This window comes from Sphaerodactylus townsendi, linkage group LG03 (assembly GCF_021028975.2).
Source record: "Sphaerodactylus townsendi isolate TG3544 linkage group LG03, MPM_Stown_v2.3, whole genome shotgun sequence".
NCBI lineage: Eukaryota > Metazoa > Chordata > Lepidosauria > Squamata > Sphaerodactylidae > Sphaerodactylus > Sphaerodactylus townsendi.
This window is the reverse complement of record NC_059427.1, coordinates 89,789,509-89,808,448: the sequence shown is the minus strand read 5'-3', so window position 1 is coordinate 89,808,448 and position 18,940 is coordinate 89,789,509. Positions and strand designations below refer to the sequence as shown.

General features: G+C 44.1%; 1 protein-coding gene across 14 annotated transcripts in view; it reads left to right on the top strand.

Moving 5' to 3' along the window:
* Positions 1-18,940, top strand: part of RAPGEF6 (Rap guanine nucleotide exchange factor 6) — a 206,448-nt gene that overhangs the window by 119,093 nt on the left and 68,415 nt on the right. For all 14 annotated transcript variants that reach the window (XR_007243829.1, XM_048488521.1, XM_048488512.1 and 11 more), the window contains one exon: positions 1,373-1,504. Coding sequence is in view for 13 of the 14 variants with exons in the window: in XM_048488521.1 (XP_048344478.1) it covers positions 1,373-1,504 (132 nt within the window). In the remaining variant the exon portion in view is untranslated. The remainder of the gene's footprint in view (positions 1-1,372; positions 1,505-18,940) is intronic.

Below are 18,940 nucleotides of genomic sequence, written 5' to 3'. Positions count from 1 at the left end.
TGTCATCGCCAGAGCGAGGCAGAAAACAGTTTACAAAAGTGCCAGAGAAAACAAAGAAGATTCCACTGGTGTAGGTGGAATAACAGAGTTAAAGGAAGCTGAATAATTTGCAATTAGTATCACAAAATCGTTGTGGTGGCAGAAGGTGGTATTACAAAAGGTGTACATGAAATCTAATTCTTTTATTCAGCTATTTCTGCTGAATTGCTGCTGTTTTCTTTTGTGAGTCCATGGCCAATTCCTCTTCCCTGGAAAGGTTTCTCTTCTAGGAGGGAAGGGAGATTTTCGCAGAATTTTGGTGAGATATTGCATGAAAGTTACGGAGGCCCCGAGGAGAAGGATGTTCAGTCTTTCTTCCTATTGTTCTAGATGATGTGGCTGGAACTGTTTTCTTTCTTACAGGAAAGGTTGGGAGGAATACTTTCACTTACAAAAGATGCTGCAGTGCAGATATGACTCCACTGGATGTTGATCTTCCTTAGGAGGAAACTCTATCTCAGCTGATATCAATACTTTTGTGCTTTGTAATCACAAAGGCACTGAGGGTGTTGGCAAAGGTTTCTTGTCTCCCCATAGAATATTCTGGGTCATGTTGCTTCTTTTTTATCTGGATTTGTAGTGACGCTATTGTCAATTGTGCCCCCCCCCCCCCCCCCCGCTGCTGCAGAGAAGGGTTTTGCAGGGCTGGATGCTTATCTTGCTTAAAATTCTTACCTGAATCTTAACCTGTTTTGACTTCATTCCCAGTAATGAATGGACATTTCACCCAACAATTAATTAATTTTATTGGTAATTTTATTGGTCAGTTTAGACTAGCCTGATCTCATCAGATCTCCGAATCTAAGCAGAGCCGGCCCCAGTTAGTACTTGAATGAGACATTGCCAAGGAATACCAGGGTTGCTAATGACAAGCTACCTCTGTTAGTTTCTTGCCTTGAAAATCCTAATGGGTTGCTTTAAGTTAGCTGTAACTTGACAGAATTTTACACACTTACAAGGAATACAAACGGATCCATGTGAACAGGCACATGACAGTATTTTGTCTGTTTAGTAGACTAATAACTGCCTTGAAGACATCTTTAGGATTGAAATTGATATGTAGGTAGGATTTCAGGTTCAGGTTCAATTTTCACATAGATATAAAAAATAAAATCATTTTTATTTCCTACGTTTCTTACATAAAGGAATTCAAAGTGATTTACTTAAGTTTCCAGAGTTCTGTCATTAACTGTATTCCTACATTCTTTCTAGCTTGATGCATCATTGTTAATTAGGATTATTTTTAAATATTGCACATTTCCACAGTATGTTGTATGACAGTTGAAGCCAAATACATATTTAACACCCATCCCTTCCATTTTTTTTCAACCAGCTTCCAGCAGACTTTACCAAAATGCACCTCACAGATGGTCAACACCCACAGGTCACACATGTCCCTTCAAGCCAGTCCGGTTGCAGCATTGCCAGTGATTCTGGAAGTAGCAGTTTATCTGACATCTATCAGGTACAGTTTTCATCAGAATGTTTGTGGTTCATTGTCCATGGAGAACTTCTACTTTTTGTATCTCGGCCTGCTGGAAGACAAATAAAGAAATAGAAAGGTATGGGGATAAGGATATTCCTTGACCCTCCCTATCAAATGCTTTGTCTCAGTAATGTGAAATCATGAGAGAGCATGAAGGGTAGATCTTGAAGTAGGGTTGCCTGTACCTATTGTGGTAGCTGGGGATCATTAGAGATGAAAGGTGCCCTCTTGCCATTTGATACCACAGTTTAAAAAATCCAGACTGGAGTTTGGGGTATAATCAACAGTAGGTGATGGTACAGGACAACATTTTGAGAGTGGCCAATGGTGCTGAGTGCTAAGGAAGAATGGTCATCCCTTAATGGTGGGTAGCTGTCCGAGGCAGTGGGGATTAAAATTGGTTTTATCACTACCATGTAGAAAAATTGCTCGTGAATGACTAGCAGTGGTTTGCTCTGATAGTCAACATGCTTAAGAGATAGTAACCAGCAGCATGCAAGCATAGTGCTTTGGAATTACCTGTGTCCAAGCTGCTTTCAACAGATACATGTGCATCCTCAAAGCATTCTTCCAATAATTTGCAGATTCTTTGTACTATGGTGACTGAGGATTGAACCAGAGCTAGTTTACCGTTTGCAACAATTTTCTTTTTGAAGAAGTGAATGTTAATAATTGATAAAAGTGATTAAATGTATATGTATAATGTATAAACAGTATTTTGATTTGTGCATTCAGAAAGTAAGTGGCATTTTATTCTTATTTCTAGAACCTGGCAAATATGGCTATATTCTTCAAAGTGTTTTTTAAGGCTGACCTAATTCTCCATTGTTAACTCCCCTAATATTAATAGTTAATCCCATTGTCTTGGACTTATTCTGAGATAAAATGGGGAAGCACCGGGAATATCAAAATGAGTTTGCACAGGCCTGAATCAGCACTTCACAATTTTGTAGATAGTCACATGACCCTCAAAATTTTTAGGATTTGGGTGGTTGGGTGGAGCCACATGCAGTTTAATAATCTAATTTCTGGGTTGGTAGGGATTTCAAACAAGCAAATGACAAATTGCTGACTCTTACATATGTATCTTTTGGATTTTTAAAAAATGGTCTTCCCCATCGTCATTTGTCAAACATTACAAACTGCACTCATGGGTGGCTGCCCAGACTGCTTTTGGTAGGAGAGTATTGGAGCACATACTGGAGGACCATGTCTAACCTACCCTTGTTGGCGGACACTGCTCTAGGAGGTCTCACCAAGATGTCTTTCGCCTCCAGAAGAATGGACCATTAGAAACTTACTGGGAAGGGTCCTTCTCCTGGGGGGGGGGGAGATAGGAGGACATCTTGGCCCTCCCTGACAGACATTTTGTCCAGTAGTGCTCCTCCTTCATTCATGTCCAATACCAATGACAATGTTTTCCTCCTACATCCATGACCAGTTCAGACAGTTTTTGTTCCACACTTACACGTTTTTGAAATTGTTATCAGGTTGTGTTTCTCGTTGTATTGCATGTTAAGGTTCCTTTCTTAGCGGCTATGTCAGTCGAATACTGGCTCAAAATGGAGTCCAAGGCAAAGACAGGAGGTTGAAAAAAAATTGAAGTTCCTGCCTCCTGGAGAATGGGGTATGAAATCACCCACCAAGATGTCCTCCTATTCCCCAGGAGAAGGACCCTTCCCAGCAAATATCCAATGGTCCATTTCTGGTGTTAAGAGCTATCGTGCCTTAACTATATTTAAAACAAAACATATATGAGGGTAGTAGTTCAATCAATCTGTGTGACTGGTTCTACTAACTGCGAGCTGGGTGAAAGCAGTAACATATCCAGACTGAGAGAACTGGTGGAGGGGTTTATTGAGGGGCCAAGCTGAAGGGCTGTACATATAAACCAGTGAGGAATATATCTTCCAGAGAGGGAAGAATTCTGGGTACCAGTTAGTCTGGGGAATTGAGGTTTTGCTTTGTGTTTCCTCAGTTTCCTTTTCTATGTTTTAATTGTGGGTTTTTGAATTGTGAAGGCTGAGTGAGGGTTTGGTACTGTAAGGCTCTGTTACTGCAGTCAATAATTCAGACTCAAAAAGGGTTCAGGGACTCTATTGAACTGTGTCAGGATCCTTGCTGCAGAAAGCCAGAGCTGGAGACCCTGGCTTTTGCAGTTACATTTATCTCTAGTTTTCCCGTTTCATCAGATTCTCCCCTCCTACCTTTTCCCATAATAGAGTGAATAGCCACATAACAGAAGAGTGAGGTAAAGACAGTATTGTTATAATTCCCAAGTTTCAAGGATGAGCAATAGACTCAATCTGGGGGGCGGGGGGGGGCAGGGATGAGGGAGGCCTATTTCGCTAGTTGTAAAGCACAGCAGTTAAAACAGAAAGACTCGTTAACATACACAGATAGCAGCAAGTGCAGGTGTGACCTTGGCACTAGCCAACCAATGCCAGGCGAGGTGGGAGCCAGGCCTGACAGGTGTATATGTACCAAGCCTGTTAGGACCTTGTGTGTTTGAACAAGCCATTGGGCAGAACATCTTGAGTTTGAGGAACTGTACCTTCTCCTGGAGGCGATCTCGGGCATCTTGGATTGGGTGATTTCCAACCTATACTCAGGGAGGCAGGACTAAATGATGTCACTTCCTGTAGAGGCTGGAATCCATCTTAGATCCCCAGTATTACTTCCTGCCTAGCAGGGAGCGCAGTGCTTGTGAGAGGGCTCCAAGCTACTTGTATTTCTCTACCTTATTTCTACCTTATTTCTACCTTATTTCTCTCAGCTTACTTCTATTCTCACGTGTGTTCTGTGTGTCTGTTTCTGTCGGCTCCTGTCCTCTTGTGAATCAGCCTGTCAGTTTGTGAATCAGCCTGTCAGTTTTTTCCAACTGTCAGTTTTTCCCACCTTAACGGGCCGCCTTAAAATGGCCGCCCATGGAATCTACCTTCGCTCCTTCTCACCCCCCGGCCTGAGTCTTTTGGCAAGACTGCGGCAGAGGGCACTCGGGCAGCAGCACCTCGGCAAGTAATCAGAAAGAGCAACAGTCAGGGAGTCCCTCGGCTGAGGAGCTCCTCGATCCCGCCTAACTTCTTCTGGCCGCATGCGAAGGCGGGCGGGCGGGCGGGCGGCCGCTGCTTCGGCGCCCCGCAGGGAAGATAGGCGCCAGAGCCGGAAAGAACAAAAGCTCTGCCGCCAAGAAATCAAGCGCCCTAGAGCCTCCCTCCTGGGCTAAGTGCCAAAGCGCAGGAGCACCAGCATCCCAGTCCGGGTCAGCGGAAGGTGTAGCTCCGCACTCCCCCCCACGCTCCCAATTTTTTAAGTGTTAGCCAGCCAGCGGCGGTGGCGCGGAGGAGAATGGCGGGACCCAGGAGCTGAGCGGATGATCAAAGCGGCTCTCCCGGCAGTCTCCCTCGCGATCTTCGCGACTCAAGGCAAGACTCAGAGGGGCCCGGTGGGGAGGGTCCCCAGCCCAGCGAACCTGCTCCAACCCTTTTCAGACCCCCTGCATCCTGGGCTAGCATGCCTGCTCCCGAGCTAATGAGTATGTTCCAGGGCTGCAATGAGGGAAGAAGATCTCCCTCCATGACAAGAAAAAAGAAAGTAGACGCCAGAGGAGACGCAGAGTCCCTGCCTTCTAGGAGGGGTGGTAGACGCATGAGGCGTTCATCTAGCTCTTCTTCCAATTCCCCCACCATCCTCCCTGTGCCCTCCACCTCCACTTTGTTATAGAGATCCCCTTAATGAATATGGGGGGAGGAGGGAGAATTCAGTGAGGTGGAAGTGGGACATTCCTCAGAGCATTTCTCTCTGAAGTGGGAGGAGGACATCGCTGAACCAAAAGAAAAACTTACTCAGATTTTTTTTTAGAAAGGAGGATTTAGCCTTGATTATGTCAAAAACTATTTCCACTTTAGAACTCCAGGATTCAGCAGACGCTGAGGACCCTGAGGGTCTCCCATCCTCCAAGAGAACAGTTAAAGGTGTCCCTAAAGGGGCCACAAAATTTTTCCCCCAGATGGAGGATGTCCCAGAAGCTTTTCCACTACCCGAGTACTTTGAAAAGAATTTTAAAAAGCAATGGGTGAATCTGGAGGCTAGTAAGAGTTGCCCGTCACATCTCAAGAGTCTATATATACTGCCCGAACACATACATAACATCATTAAAACTCCCCTAATTGCTGCACCTGTGGTTGCCCTCCAATCTGGTGGATTAGTCACCAAGGACGGGGAGGGTTCCCTAAGGGATGCCGCAGACCGCAGGGCCGACGTTTTCCTGAAAAGGATTCATGACAGACTTGCCCTTACCATTAGGGCTCTAGCCCCTTCTTCCACCATGGCCCGAGCCTCCATCCTTTGGCTTCGGAGGCTTCTTACGATGATCCCTCCCGAAGCGCAAGGCCTCAGAGAGGGTTTAGAGAGAGTACTCACAGCAGTTTCGTACTGGGCAGATTCCACCTTTGATTCTCTCCTGTTAGTCTCCCGCGCATTAGCCTTGGGAGTAGTGGTTCGGAGACAGGCCTGGTTGAGAGCCTGGACCGCAGACTTCCACTCAAAACAGGTGGTGTCTACTTACGATTATCATGGTTTCAGTCTCTTTGGCAAAGATTTAGACGCTGTGTTGGTGGAGACTAAGGGAAACAAGAAATCTATGCCTAGGTACGTTAGGCCAGACCAGGGCTCCTCCACCTACAAACCTTACACTTCATTTCGCACTCAGCGCACACTTGCACGAACTCCCAGAGATGGCAGAAAGTGGTTTTCTCAACAACCTCAACAGCAACACTACTCCTTTCGTAGAAGAGGATTCTCTGGCAGCTCCTTTCGTCCCAACTACTCTAGACAAACCAATAGAGGTGGCAAACCTTTCCAACCTGAGCGACCGCCCAGGTCTTGACTACACTCACGTTCCAGTAGATGGTCATCTGCAATTTTTTCAACACCGGTGGGTGGGCGACCATATCGACCGCTGGACAAAGGAGGTTGTCACACACGGCTATCTCCTAGAATTTTCAACCTTTCCAAGATCCAAATTCCGGACCTCCCCCCCCCCCCCCCCAATGCAATCCAGACAAACTAAAGAGAACACAGCAAGCCATTCTCCATCTACTGAGTATTCAGGCGATCGAACCCGTACCCATCTCAGAGCGTTCTTGCGGTGTTTGCTCACATTTCTTTACAGTACCCAAAAAGAACGGCGACTGGCGTGCCATCCTGAACTTGCGGTACGTGAACAGATTCATGCGCCTACGCCATTTCAAGATGGAAACCTTGAGATCCATAGTGGAGGCTCTTCGCCCAGGCGATTACTTAACATCTCTCGACCTGACCGAAGCTTATCTTCACGTCCCCATCAACCCACTCCACAGACGTTTCCTCAGGTTCACGTCACAGTCGGAACACTACCAGTACAAGGCTCTCCCCTTCGGGCTGGCCACAGCCCTGAGAGTGTTCTCAAAGCTCCTTCTGGCACCTATCATGGCTCTTCGGGAACAAGGTCTTCATATCCACCCATACTTGGACGACATCCTGATTCGGTCCGGGTCCAGAACACAAGCCCTTCGAGACCTGGATGTCGTCCTGACTACCCTTCGTCACTACGGGTTTATAGTCAACTTGCAAAAGAGTTCCCTGATTCCAGCCACCCGAATGGAACATCTCGGGGCGACCATAGACACAGTACACAATCGTCTCTTCATTCCGTCGTCCAAAATTCTCAAGATCCAGAGGTTGGTAGTGGTCTTCCTCCCAGCCAGGAGAGCTTCCCTTCTTCAGCTAGCCAGACTGATGGGTCTCTTCATCTCTGTTATCGATATGTTGCAGTGGGGGAGGTTCCATGCGCGCCCCCTTCAACAGTTTCTCCAGCCTCACCAATACCGGATCATGAGGAAGGAAGACAGGTCACTCCAGATCACAGATCAGTTACGCTACAGTCTTCGCTGGTGGTCTCATCAGAAAAACCTTTCCAAAGGGAAAGTCTTCATCTACCCTCATCGAATGCAGTTGTTCACAGACGCGAGTCTTCGCGGATGGGGGGCATCCTTGGAGGACAATATAGCACAAGGTCTCTGGACGATGACCCAAACACGTCTGCCCATCAACTTCTTAGAGTTGCGAGCTATTCTCTTGGCGCTTCAGGCCTTCCAGCCTCAGATCCAGGGCTGTCATCTTTTGGTCCGAACCGACAACATCGCGGCAAAGGCCCATCTAAACAATCAGGGCGGGTCCAGATCCCCTCGCCTTCATCTACAGGCAGTAGAGATACTGACATGGGCCGAGAAACATCTCCTATCGCTGTCGGCAGAGCACATACAGGGGAATCTCAACGTTCAGGCGGACTGGCTAAGCCGCCAATCGGTGACGGAAGCAGAGTGGAAGCTCCATCCGACGATCTTCCAACTGATCACTCAAACCCTCGGTTGTCCCACCGTCGATCTCTTTGCCTCCGCTCAAAATGCACAACTTCCTCGATTTTTCACCAGATACTTTCATTCCCGAGCACTAGCAGTAGATGCACTGACGGCTCCGTGGCCGAGGGAGCTCCTCTATGCCTATCCACCTACCCCAGTCATCCCGAAGCTCATAAGGAAGGTCTGGTCAGAGAAAGCCGACGTAATTCTAGTAGCACCATGGTGGCCCAGGCGACCATGGTTCTCCTCAATCCTTCAATTGGCAACTTCCGCGCCCCTGAGGCTGCCTACGCCCGTGGACATGCTCTCTCAGGGACCCGTGGTCCATCCCAACCCCAAGTGGTTTTGTCTGACCGCTTGGCGCTTGAGCGGGAGGCCCTAACCAAAAAAGGTTATTCCGGCCAGGTCATCAATACAATCATTGCGTCCCGCAGACCATCAACCTCTCGAATCTATAACTCTTCGTGGAGGACCTTCCTCTCCTGGGCTCAAGAGGCCCGGATCGACCCACTGAGACCTTCTGTCCCTCAGGTTTTACAGTTTCTCCAGGTCGGATTCGAGAAGGGCCTTAGAAGTGCTACTCTTCGCAGACAGCTGGCAGCGCTCACGACTGTTTGGCCCAAGGTTCATGGACTTCCACTGTCCAGGCACCCAGATATACTTAGATTCCTCAAAGGGGTCTCACAAAAACAACCTCCGATAGTCCATCGGTTCCCTTCATGGAGACTTAACATCGTGCTCTCAGCTCTCACCAAACCGCCCTTCGAGCCCATCCGTTCCGTGCATCTGAAATGGGTTCGCATGAAACTTCTCTTTCTGATTGCCATCACTACAGCCAGAAGAATTTCAGAGTTGCAGGCCCTATCCGTCAACTCCCAGCTCTGCATCTTTCACAAGGACAGAGTAGTCATGAGGCTGGATCCCACCTTTGTTCCAAAAGTTGCTTCCAGGTTCCACATGAAGCAGGAGGTGATCATCCCCACCTTTTGTCCAAGTCCTTCACATCCCAAAGAAATCCTTTGGCACACCTTAGATGTCCGTAGGGCGCTCAAGACATTTATCATCAGAACAGAGAATATCAGACGGACTGAATCCCTATTCATAAACGTTACCATGCCTAATCTGGGAGCTCAGATGTCCAAGGCTGCACTCAGTTACACTCTCAGAATGTGCATTACCGAGGCATATAAAGCATCTCACATACCTGTGCCTAGCGGCATCACGGCTCATTCCACTCGGAGTGCCGCAACTAACGCGGCACCCAGAGCCCTACGGGGATGGGGCGGTATAATAAATCGAAAAAAAATAAAATAAATAAATAAAAATTCAGACGACAGGTTCCTCTGGAGGATGTGTGTAGGGCGGCCACCTGGTCCTCTTCATCCTCCTTTATCAGACATTACAGGTTGCGTTCCATGGCGGCTAACGAAACCGCTTTTGGAACTAGAGTGCTCGAACATATATTTGGAGACTAACATTCCCACCCATTTCTGGACACTGCTCTGGGAGGTCCCAATCCAAGCTGCCCGAGATCGCCTCCAGGAGAACGGTACATTGGTACTTACCCTGAAGGGACCTTCTCCTGGTAGGCGATGAGGGCATCTTGGCCCTCCCTGTGCGCACTTTCTATGCAGTCTCCAAAATTAATCATTCCTTCGTTTATTATTATGATCTATGGATCGGGGTAGTTAGTTATAAAATACTTGGAGTTCCTCACGTTTTGATGTTTGTTTTCAATGTTATTCTTCGTTATTATGTTGTTCTCGTTACTTCCTGTTCTACTTCTTAAGATAATAGAGTTTTTTCTCTCACTGCTGAGTCAACGGAATACTGGGGATCTAAGATGGATTCCAGCCTCTACAGGAAGTGACATCATTTAGTCCTGCCTCCCTGAGTATAGGTTGGAAATCACCCAATCCAAGATGCCCTCATCGCCTACCAGGAGAAGGTCCCTTCAGGGTAAGTACCAATGTACCGATCTAAGACAACTATGTAATATCTAAGCTGAAATATAGCTGAGAGCTATATATGCCTGATTTGCCTTATCCATTCCTTCTATCTAAGTTATTTATCTCGCTTTCCCATCTCCTCTTTGTTAATACATCTTTTATTCTGTTTAGGTTTAAAACCTGCCACAGTACTTATTTTGTGAGCCTTGCTAAGGGGTTGGCCTAGAAAAGTTTAAGTCAACAGACATTCTTCACCTTCTGGATCAGTTGCAGGGCTGAGGGAAAGTGCTTTTTGTTATACCAAATGCTACCATTTCTGAAGTTCCTCAGTCCCCAAAGGGAAAAAGGTGGGAAAATTCTGATAGGACAGGTCAGCCAGTGGTTTTCCTACGTGAAGAAGTTAAGGTGTGAGGGTCCATTTCATATGCATTACAACTTGCCAATGAATGATGTTGGGCATACTTTTATAAATACATTTTATTTAGTTAAAATATCATACACACACACACACACACTATGATAGAGAGGTTGCTCCAATATCACACTCGTTTGCACGCACGCACGCACGCGCACACACACACACAACTATGTTTGTTATATATGTATTTTCTTAAGTCACTTATGGATACCATAATTAGTTTCCCCCAGTCTAGCCAAAATTTAAGCACTTCTAAGCCCCACTGGTTCCAATTTTTTTTTTGCTTGAGTTATCTGTTGAAGCCAATGGGTCCTAACTTGCAGTAATGACATTAGTGTTTGCCATTATCAATATAAGGAATTTTGAATCTGGTCCCATCTGTAGATGCTTAAATCCAAAGACTGAAGTCATGGGCAAATAAGACAGGCATTTGTATAAATCTGAAAAAGCAGTAGGTTTTCAGAAAGTTCTGATTTTTTTTTAAAAAACTGTCACTCGCTTGTTTTAATGGCCTTGTTTTGAATTTAATGGTTGAGTTTTAATGGCTTTGTATTTAATTTGTAAACTGCCTCACACAAGTTTGTAGAGTGGCAGCATATACATTTTCTAAATATATGTCTGCATATAATTCCAGTGAAAGCAGTGGATTAACAGGATTGAATTAGATGTTACAAAAGGTTAGTTTTATTAGGAAAAAATGCTTTCAAAATGCAATATAGAAGGGAATCAAGTAGGAGAGGGATTCTTATTCCACAAAGTGTTGATATGGAAGCATGATTTTCACTTGGAATCGAAGTGATCTTGAGTTCAATTCCCATGCTGGAAGAGAGATAGGAAAACCAGGCCTTTGGCCTTTGTGCATCTTCTGTGGACCTTTTTGAGCATCTAGTCATTGTGGAAAAGAAGACCATGGACTGAGATGGACAGCTGGTCTGAACTGGAAACTTATGTACCATTTCCTTTTTCTCTTGCTTTCTTCCTCTCCTCTTTTCCCCAGACTTCTCCTCCTCATATTTACAGGTCATTGGAATCTTTAGGAAGGGGAAATTGCAAGGGGCAATGGCTGTGCAAGATGGAAAGTACCCTCCCCCAATCCCCATATTTCAAGCTGGGATCATTTGCAGCAATTCCCAGTTTTTGGTTTTTTTGGGAGACGGGGTTGCTGCAAATAATCCCAGCTTGAAATTTTGTTACATGCATTAACACATATTTTTTTTAGTGGAGTGTTGTGGGGTTTCTGGGATGTATGGCCATGTTCAAGTAGCATTTTTTCCTGACGTTTCGCCTGCATCTGTGGCTGGCATCTTCAGAGGATCACCTTCAGAGCCAGCCACAGATGCAGGCAAATTGTCAGGAGAAAATGCTACTGGAACACAGCCACACAGCCCGAAAACCCCACAACACTCCAGTGATTCCGACCATGAAAGCCTTCGACAATACATATTTTTTAGTTATACCCGTCTTCCAAGGCAAATGTGTTTAGTACAGTTATGAGTTGAGGGCATGGGAAAAATTGGGGAACAGGATAAACTAAATATTGCCTTGACCCCAGATGTTTTCTTCCAATGAACTGAAAAGGTCTATTTCCTGTTCTCCCTTTTGTTTTCCTGAGTATACCAAAACCTCTGTCTTGGCTATGCATAATTCTGTTTTAATTCCATATTGATTAAATTTAACTGCTGGATAGAACAGGTGAGTAGCCTATGAGAAATTGCCAGGAGCTGGTAAATGATTTGGGAATTCTACCCTGCACACAGCTAAATTTTCTCAATATTTATCTGTTCTTTGGTGTTGTTTCTTTATTTCTGATGTTTCCTTCCCCTCTTCTCCGCCACACAATTATTAACATAAAAATAATAATGTTCCTTTTGTATAATCTTAATTCCTCACAAAGCAAATGGATCTTGTGTCTCCACCCATCTTGTAGGTTATTTTCACCATTGATCCATTATATGTTAATAATTAATACTAAGCCCAAGAGTACGTTAGGTACCAGTGGATGACCTCCTCATAATTGACATTTTTAAAACATCTGCTGTTATTATTAGGGAAAGAATACTTTAAAAGTATTTCTTTATTACACAGTAATACTTGAAGGTTACAGGTGGGAAGTTCTTAACAATTTTAAGGAATTTAAAAAATCTTTTGGAGTGAGTACTCTGCTGTGAACATACAATTAATTACTGTTCCTTGTAGTAAAAGAAAAACAATTTGGCAAGAGAGTTATTCCATGCAGTGATGTGTAAAATCAGTTAATAGAATTTCAGTTGTAACTGAACATTTCATCTGTGAACCCAAACCACAAGCCCAACACCCTCATACTCAATATATTTACTTTCCTTCTGTAGCATAATATATATACTTCTTGTCATCTCATTGTGGTTTTAGATGATGGTCTTTCAGCTTGCATAGCTGTCAGTGGGAAGCACTTGTAAAATTCCCCTAAATGCAACTACCTTTTTTCTTCATAAGCAGTCTCAGAACTACAGATTGCCCTCATGCACCACTGATAACCTATTCTATAGAATTTTAGATATGGAAGAATCTAACCATGTCCTGTCAAAGGTCTTAGATCATATTTTGCAGTGTAGTTATACTTTTCAACTTAATGTATCCTAGACAATTTTTATATACATGTCTTTGAATAGTTAACATTAGGATTGCATTGTATCCCATGTCAAATTTCAGGCCCCTTCCATACAGCACAGGCAAAGCAGATTGCAGGCAGGATAAAGTAACCCACTCTCCTGTTTTCCTGTTTGCATGCCTCCGTGCAGGCAGCAAATGGAGCCTGCAGAACCAATGCAGGTTGCTGTCACGCCTTTGCATGGAGATGCAGGGTTTTTTGGTCACCTCCCCCCCTCCGCTGCGTAGCTTTAATTGGGCACTTTAATCAGGCACACTTCCCTGTGTTTGCTTTAATCCCTCCGTAGCTTTAATAGGGCATGCTTCCCTGTGTTTGTAAAGGTCCTGCCTCTCCGCTGCATAGCCACGCAGGGTCCCATGGATGGCAGCATGGCTGTGCAGACAGGCAGGCATGGACCCCCATAGCCATGGGACCCTGCATGGCTATGCAGTGGAGAGGTGGTACCTCTACAAACACAGGGAAGCATGCCTGAATAAAGCACTTCCCTGCTAGCTGTTCACATGTGAGCGGCTGCAACACGAGGTAAAACAAAAGAATAGCACCATTCTCCAAAACCCATTTTCAGGGGAACTTTTCAGGACAATCTCGTTTTGGGGGCAGGATCCGTGTGAAGTCCGCCCCCCCCCCCCCCGAAACGAGCTTTTCCCCAGTCCAGGGTTATTGGCCTGTCTGGAAAGGGTCTCAGTCTAGAAATGAAACTTAAAAAGCCACAATTTCATTAGTAAGTGAATATTATCAATACTGGCTATGTATAATCATCTGATAATATTAACACTTTGTCAGTGCAAACTACTGAAAGCATGATTACCTTCTTGACGTGAATTCAGATTATTTAAAAGGCTTTTCTGTGATGAATCAGTGTGCTTAAAGAATGAATTTATATTGCACTCCAATTACTGCAGAAGTTGATATTGGTGTAATTGGATCACGTTGCATTGACTTTTGGCAGAGACACAGCTTTCCAAATTTCATTGCTCTCTATAGGCCACTTAAAGCACTCTTCTACAGCCACATGTTTGAAAGAAAAAAGATCCATAGCCAGACCTTGATAACGGCCAGTGGGACAGTTTCAACATTATTTTGCTTAGCGTATGCTGATATTGAAGTCAGAAATGATTGTTTATGGCAATATGATCCATAAATGAGTTCCATGCTGAAGTATACATTAATCATGAAACATCTTAGGAGGCTGTTTTGAAGTTCTGTTGAACTAACTAAAAGAAAATAATGTGTCTGTAAAAGCTTTCTAGTGGTGGTTTATATTGTTATCTACACCAGAGTAGAATGTTTGCTTACCGAACAGGCAGACTAATAGAAGAGAGATGAGGTGGGGCACTGAAATTGGACCACAAAGTTTAGCCTGGGTTGAGAATGTTCCTGAATCGAGCTCAGAAGAGGAGGGCTGGTACAAATCTTGAAAAGAAATGCAACATTTTCTCCTCCCCAAGAAAAAAGTATTCAAGGAAGAGGCAAGGTAGATTTTGTTTGAAGCTCAGCATTAGGTGTTGTTTTTTTCAAAACCAAAACAAGCATATAATTTTTTAATTCACAAAGGCTGGGCAATCTGTAGTGATGTTATGATTAACAGAGGTGGCTGATGGAGCATTCTCAGTTGGAGCCCAACACCAGAAAAGGTTTTGTCTACTTGGATTCTTGTGGGGGTGGGGAGTGGAAATTTCCTGGAGGGTTTCTTCAACCCTCTTTTTCACTGCCTGTCTCAAACTTTGAAGCTTCTTCTACTCCTACTGTCTGGAATGTAATTTAATTATATAAGAACAACTGTTGACCTTTGAAACAATTGTATTGGTTTCATGCTGCCATATATTTAAGTGATTTAACATTATCTGACTTGCATCCATCAAAGGGCTGAGGGGTATCACTCTCCTTAAGACAGCACTGTAAGTAATTGTAAAATATTTGATTTTTCTGTTAAATATTCAATTGTGTCCTACCACTCCACCCAGCTAAGAGTAGAAAGTTCTGTTTCCACAAGATATGTCTTCTCAATGTAAGAAGGTCCTCTGGCAACAGAATGTGTCTTGTGAAGGTGGAACATGCTACCCTTAGCTGAACAGAGTACTTGAATACAGCCCACTGACTTTAGGTAATAAATCTGCCTATTATAGGTATGAATTCATGTTAGAATGAATCTTTATTTGAAAAAAAAGTCATATATGCTGAATAATACATTTCAATCCACTTTGTTTATTTTGCAACCAGGTTTTATTGCATGAAATGGCAAAATCCACTAGCAAACAATCACTACAGTGCATTGAAAGTGCATTATTCACTGTGTGTGAAGCTCCCTAAATTAGCAGTGTACTGCTATTTTGCAAAAATCAGCCATTAAAGAAAATATAGTGTGAGTTCAATTTCTGTATTTTGAAACTGACTTTCGATCTGGGTTGCTAGGAGTTTCATATCCTAGCCTTATAGGAATCAAATGAGTTGCTGCGTTGATAGATGTGGAAATTTTTTTGAAGGATTGTGCCGTACGTTCAGAAGATATGGAGGGAAAATGTAACATTTTAAACTATGAACTGGTGGCTCTATTAATGCTAGCTGATGTCATCTACCTTGAGTTTTATCTTTGTCATGTTACATGACCTAGTTGCATGCCTTATATTCGGCAAGTGTTTAAATCATACCTGAATGCACAATGGCCAGTTTAGTCATATTTTCTTTGGATGGCCTACAGGAAATTATTAAAAGAACATGGTTAAGAATGATGCTCTAATACTGGCAGAACCAGTTATAGCAGCAACTTCTTTTTTAGAGTGTACGAGTGGGAACCTGTGAGGCATTTACTTTCCCCTTCTCCTACCAATTCCTTTCCCTTCCCTTTCCTGAAAGCCTCCATAGCCTCTCTCCTATTCCTTCTTCCTTCTCTCTTTCTTGTGTTGCCTGGACGAAATCACAATGTATTTATTGATTTGATTGGTTGTTTTTTTCTCTCTGCCCTTTCCCAACCAAGGTTGGGCTCAGGGTGGCTGACAACCACTAAAAACTAATAACATTGATACAGTTCATACAACTAATACAATTCATACAGTTCAAAACAATTCAGGGTGGTTAACAACTATTAAAATGCAACACAGTTCAAAATTCATACATTTAAAAAATCATTTCCAACATTAACATTCCAAATGATACCCCCACTAATAATAGGAGAACAACGAGGAGAGACAGAACAGAACAGTCACAACAGCTAGGATGGAGGTATTTCTGTCCTCAACCATAGCTCTGGTGGAACATCATAGTCTTGCCATTCCAGGTGGGTAAATCTGTCCCCCTGGATATTTGGGGGTACAACCTTGGGAGGACAAGGTTTGGGAAGGGAAGCAACCTCAGTGGGGTATAATGTCATAGAGTCCACTCTCCAAAGCAGCAGTTTTCTTTGGGGGACTGATCTCTGTGATCTCCAGTCCCCACCTGGAGATTAGTAACCCTAGTTCTCTGGAGGAAATTGCTGCTTTGGAGGGTAGACTCTGACATTATATTCCTCTAAGGTCCCTTCACAAGATCCTGCCCCCCCCCATTTTTTCCAGGTATTTCCCAACCTATCTCCTTTCCACCCTACAGCCAACCTACTTTTATCTGCCCTCCTGTTCCTTCCCCAACCCCTCAATGCCTTTACCTAGGAAATCCTTAGCCCTGTTGTGTGGTGCCAGTCATTGGACCAGGCCCACATGCATATTACAAAATCCCCAGGACTTGTGAGGGGGTGCCTCACTGTCTCCTTTTTCCCTGGCTGCACACCATATCCTCTTTCTCTCCTCCTGGCAACCCAGAAGACTTGCCCCTTCTCCCCTTTACATTCCTCATTCTCTCCTTCCCAGTCATTCACCAGTGTACCTCTTATTTTCCTCCCATCTTCAGATATGCTTATTATTTATTTCATTTGTACCCCACTTTTTCCTAGTTGGGACCAAAGTAGCTTATATTTTCTTCTCTCCTGTTTTTTATCTGCACAACAGACCTGTGAGGGAGATTACCGTATATACTTGTGTATAAGTCGACCTGCATATAAGTCGAGGCACCCAATTTTACCACAAAAAACTGGGAAAACTTATTGACTCATGTAAAAGTCGAGGATGGGAAATGCAGCAGCTGCTGGTAAATTTCAAAAATAAAAATAGATACCAATAAAATTACATCAATTGAGGCATCAGTAGGTTAAATGCTTTTGAATATTTATTTCAAAGAAAAACAGTAAACTGGCTCTGTAAGTGGAAAAGAGGGTCAACAAGAACAATATGGTATCTACAATAACTTTAAAAGTACAAAACCCTTAGCCTCAATTGTAGCAACCGGCCAAACTAAAACACTAGGAGTTAAAAATCCTTCAAAACTGGATTCCTCCTCCTCATCTGTATGTCCAAATGTAACCCAACTTAGTTTTTAAGAGGGATATTATCAGAAATGGAAAATCTACTACCGTGTTTCCCCGAATATAAGACAGTGTCTTATATTAATTTTTGCTCCCAAAGATGCGCTATGTCTTATTTTCAGGAGATGTCTTATTTTTCTGTGTTCTGTTCGTCAGGCATGCTTCCAAACAAAAAACTTTGCTACCGCCTTACTTTCGGGGGATGCCCTTTATATTTCTCAAGACTTCCAGCAAAACCCCTCTACTATGTCTTATTTTTTCTTGTGGGATGTCTTGTATATTAGGAAACAGGGTATTGTAGCTTCCCTTTGTAAACAATGGGGATGGGGCACCTCTTTGGGGGTCAATAACCTTTGGATCCCCTGACCCAAACTTCTACCAAACCTGGCTGGGTATCATAAAGAGACTCTCCTGATGAGACTCAGCCAGATTTGATGAAAGTTTGTCTAGAGGGTCCAAAGTTATGGGACTCCTCAAAAAGGTAGCCCCATTCTACATTTCAATAGCTCCCATTGAAAAAACAATGGGGAATGTGGGGCATTCTCCTTTGGGGGGGTCCATATAACTTTGGACCCTGAACCAAATCCTCTCTTACTCAAACTTGGGTGGTATCATCAGGAGTGTCTTCTGAGGGTACCCTGAAATTTTGGTGCTACTAGCGTAAAAACTGCGCCCCCTGCTGGCCGGCAAAGTAAAAACACAAAAAAATGTAATGACCCGCATATAAGTCGAGGGGAGCTTTTCAAAAATGTGCTAAAAAATCCAACTTATACATGAGTATATACGGTAAGCTGAAAAATGTGAGTGGTCCAAATTAACCCAGTGAGTTTCCATAGCAAGATGGGGATTTTAAACTTGGGCACTGCAGATTCTACCTGGAACTCTTACTGCTGTACCACAGTGGCTTTTATAGGGTGACTGCTTCCAGGCCTAAGGTTACCAGCCTCCAAGTGGGACCTGGAGATTTCCCAGAATTACAACCGAACCCCAGGCAACCTAGATCTGTCCCCCTGTAGAAAATGGCTGTTTTGGAGGGTGGATTCTATGGCATTATATTCAGCTGAGGCCTTTCCTCTTCCCAAATGCTGCTCTCTTCAGGCTTCACTACAACATTGTCAGGAATTTCCCAAGCTGGAGTTAGCAGTTCTACAGGCCAGGTCCAGCCCCATTTAGTCCTCTCAAAGGCCGGAATAGGTCTGGAAAGGCCTCAGCCCCCCTTCCCCTGCCATTTTCTCTCTCTTTTGGTCCCTCCCCACATCACCCTTTCTCTCCCATTCTGCTCCCCCAATTTATCATTGTTTCTTTCAATCCCTGTCAATTTCACAGCATCCCACATGCTTCCTCTCCCCCTCCCACAGCAGCAGTGGTGGTCTCAATGGTCTCAGCCACCCACCTCGTCCCCAACCCCCTACAGGAGTGGTGACAGCATCTCTCCAGAATCACAATGGATCTCCTAGCTACAGAGATGAGTTCACCTTAGAATTGCTCATTCCAGATTGGAAAAGGCAACCAACTTTCCTCTGTCCCTTTGTCTTAGGTTTTCTGTCTCTCCTCCCAGCCTCAGTCCTCTACCTTGGACAGCTACAGTTTTTCTTCACAGTGGGAACCAA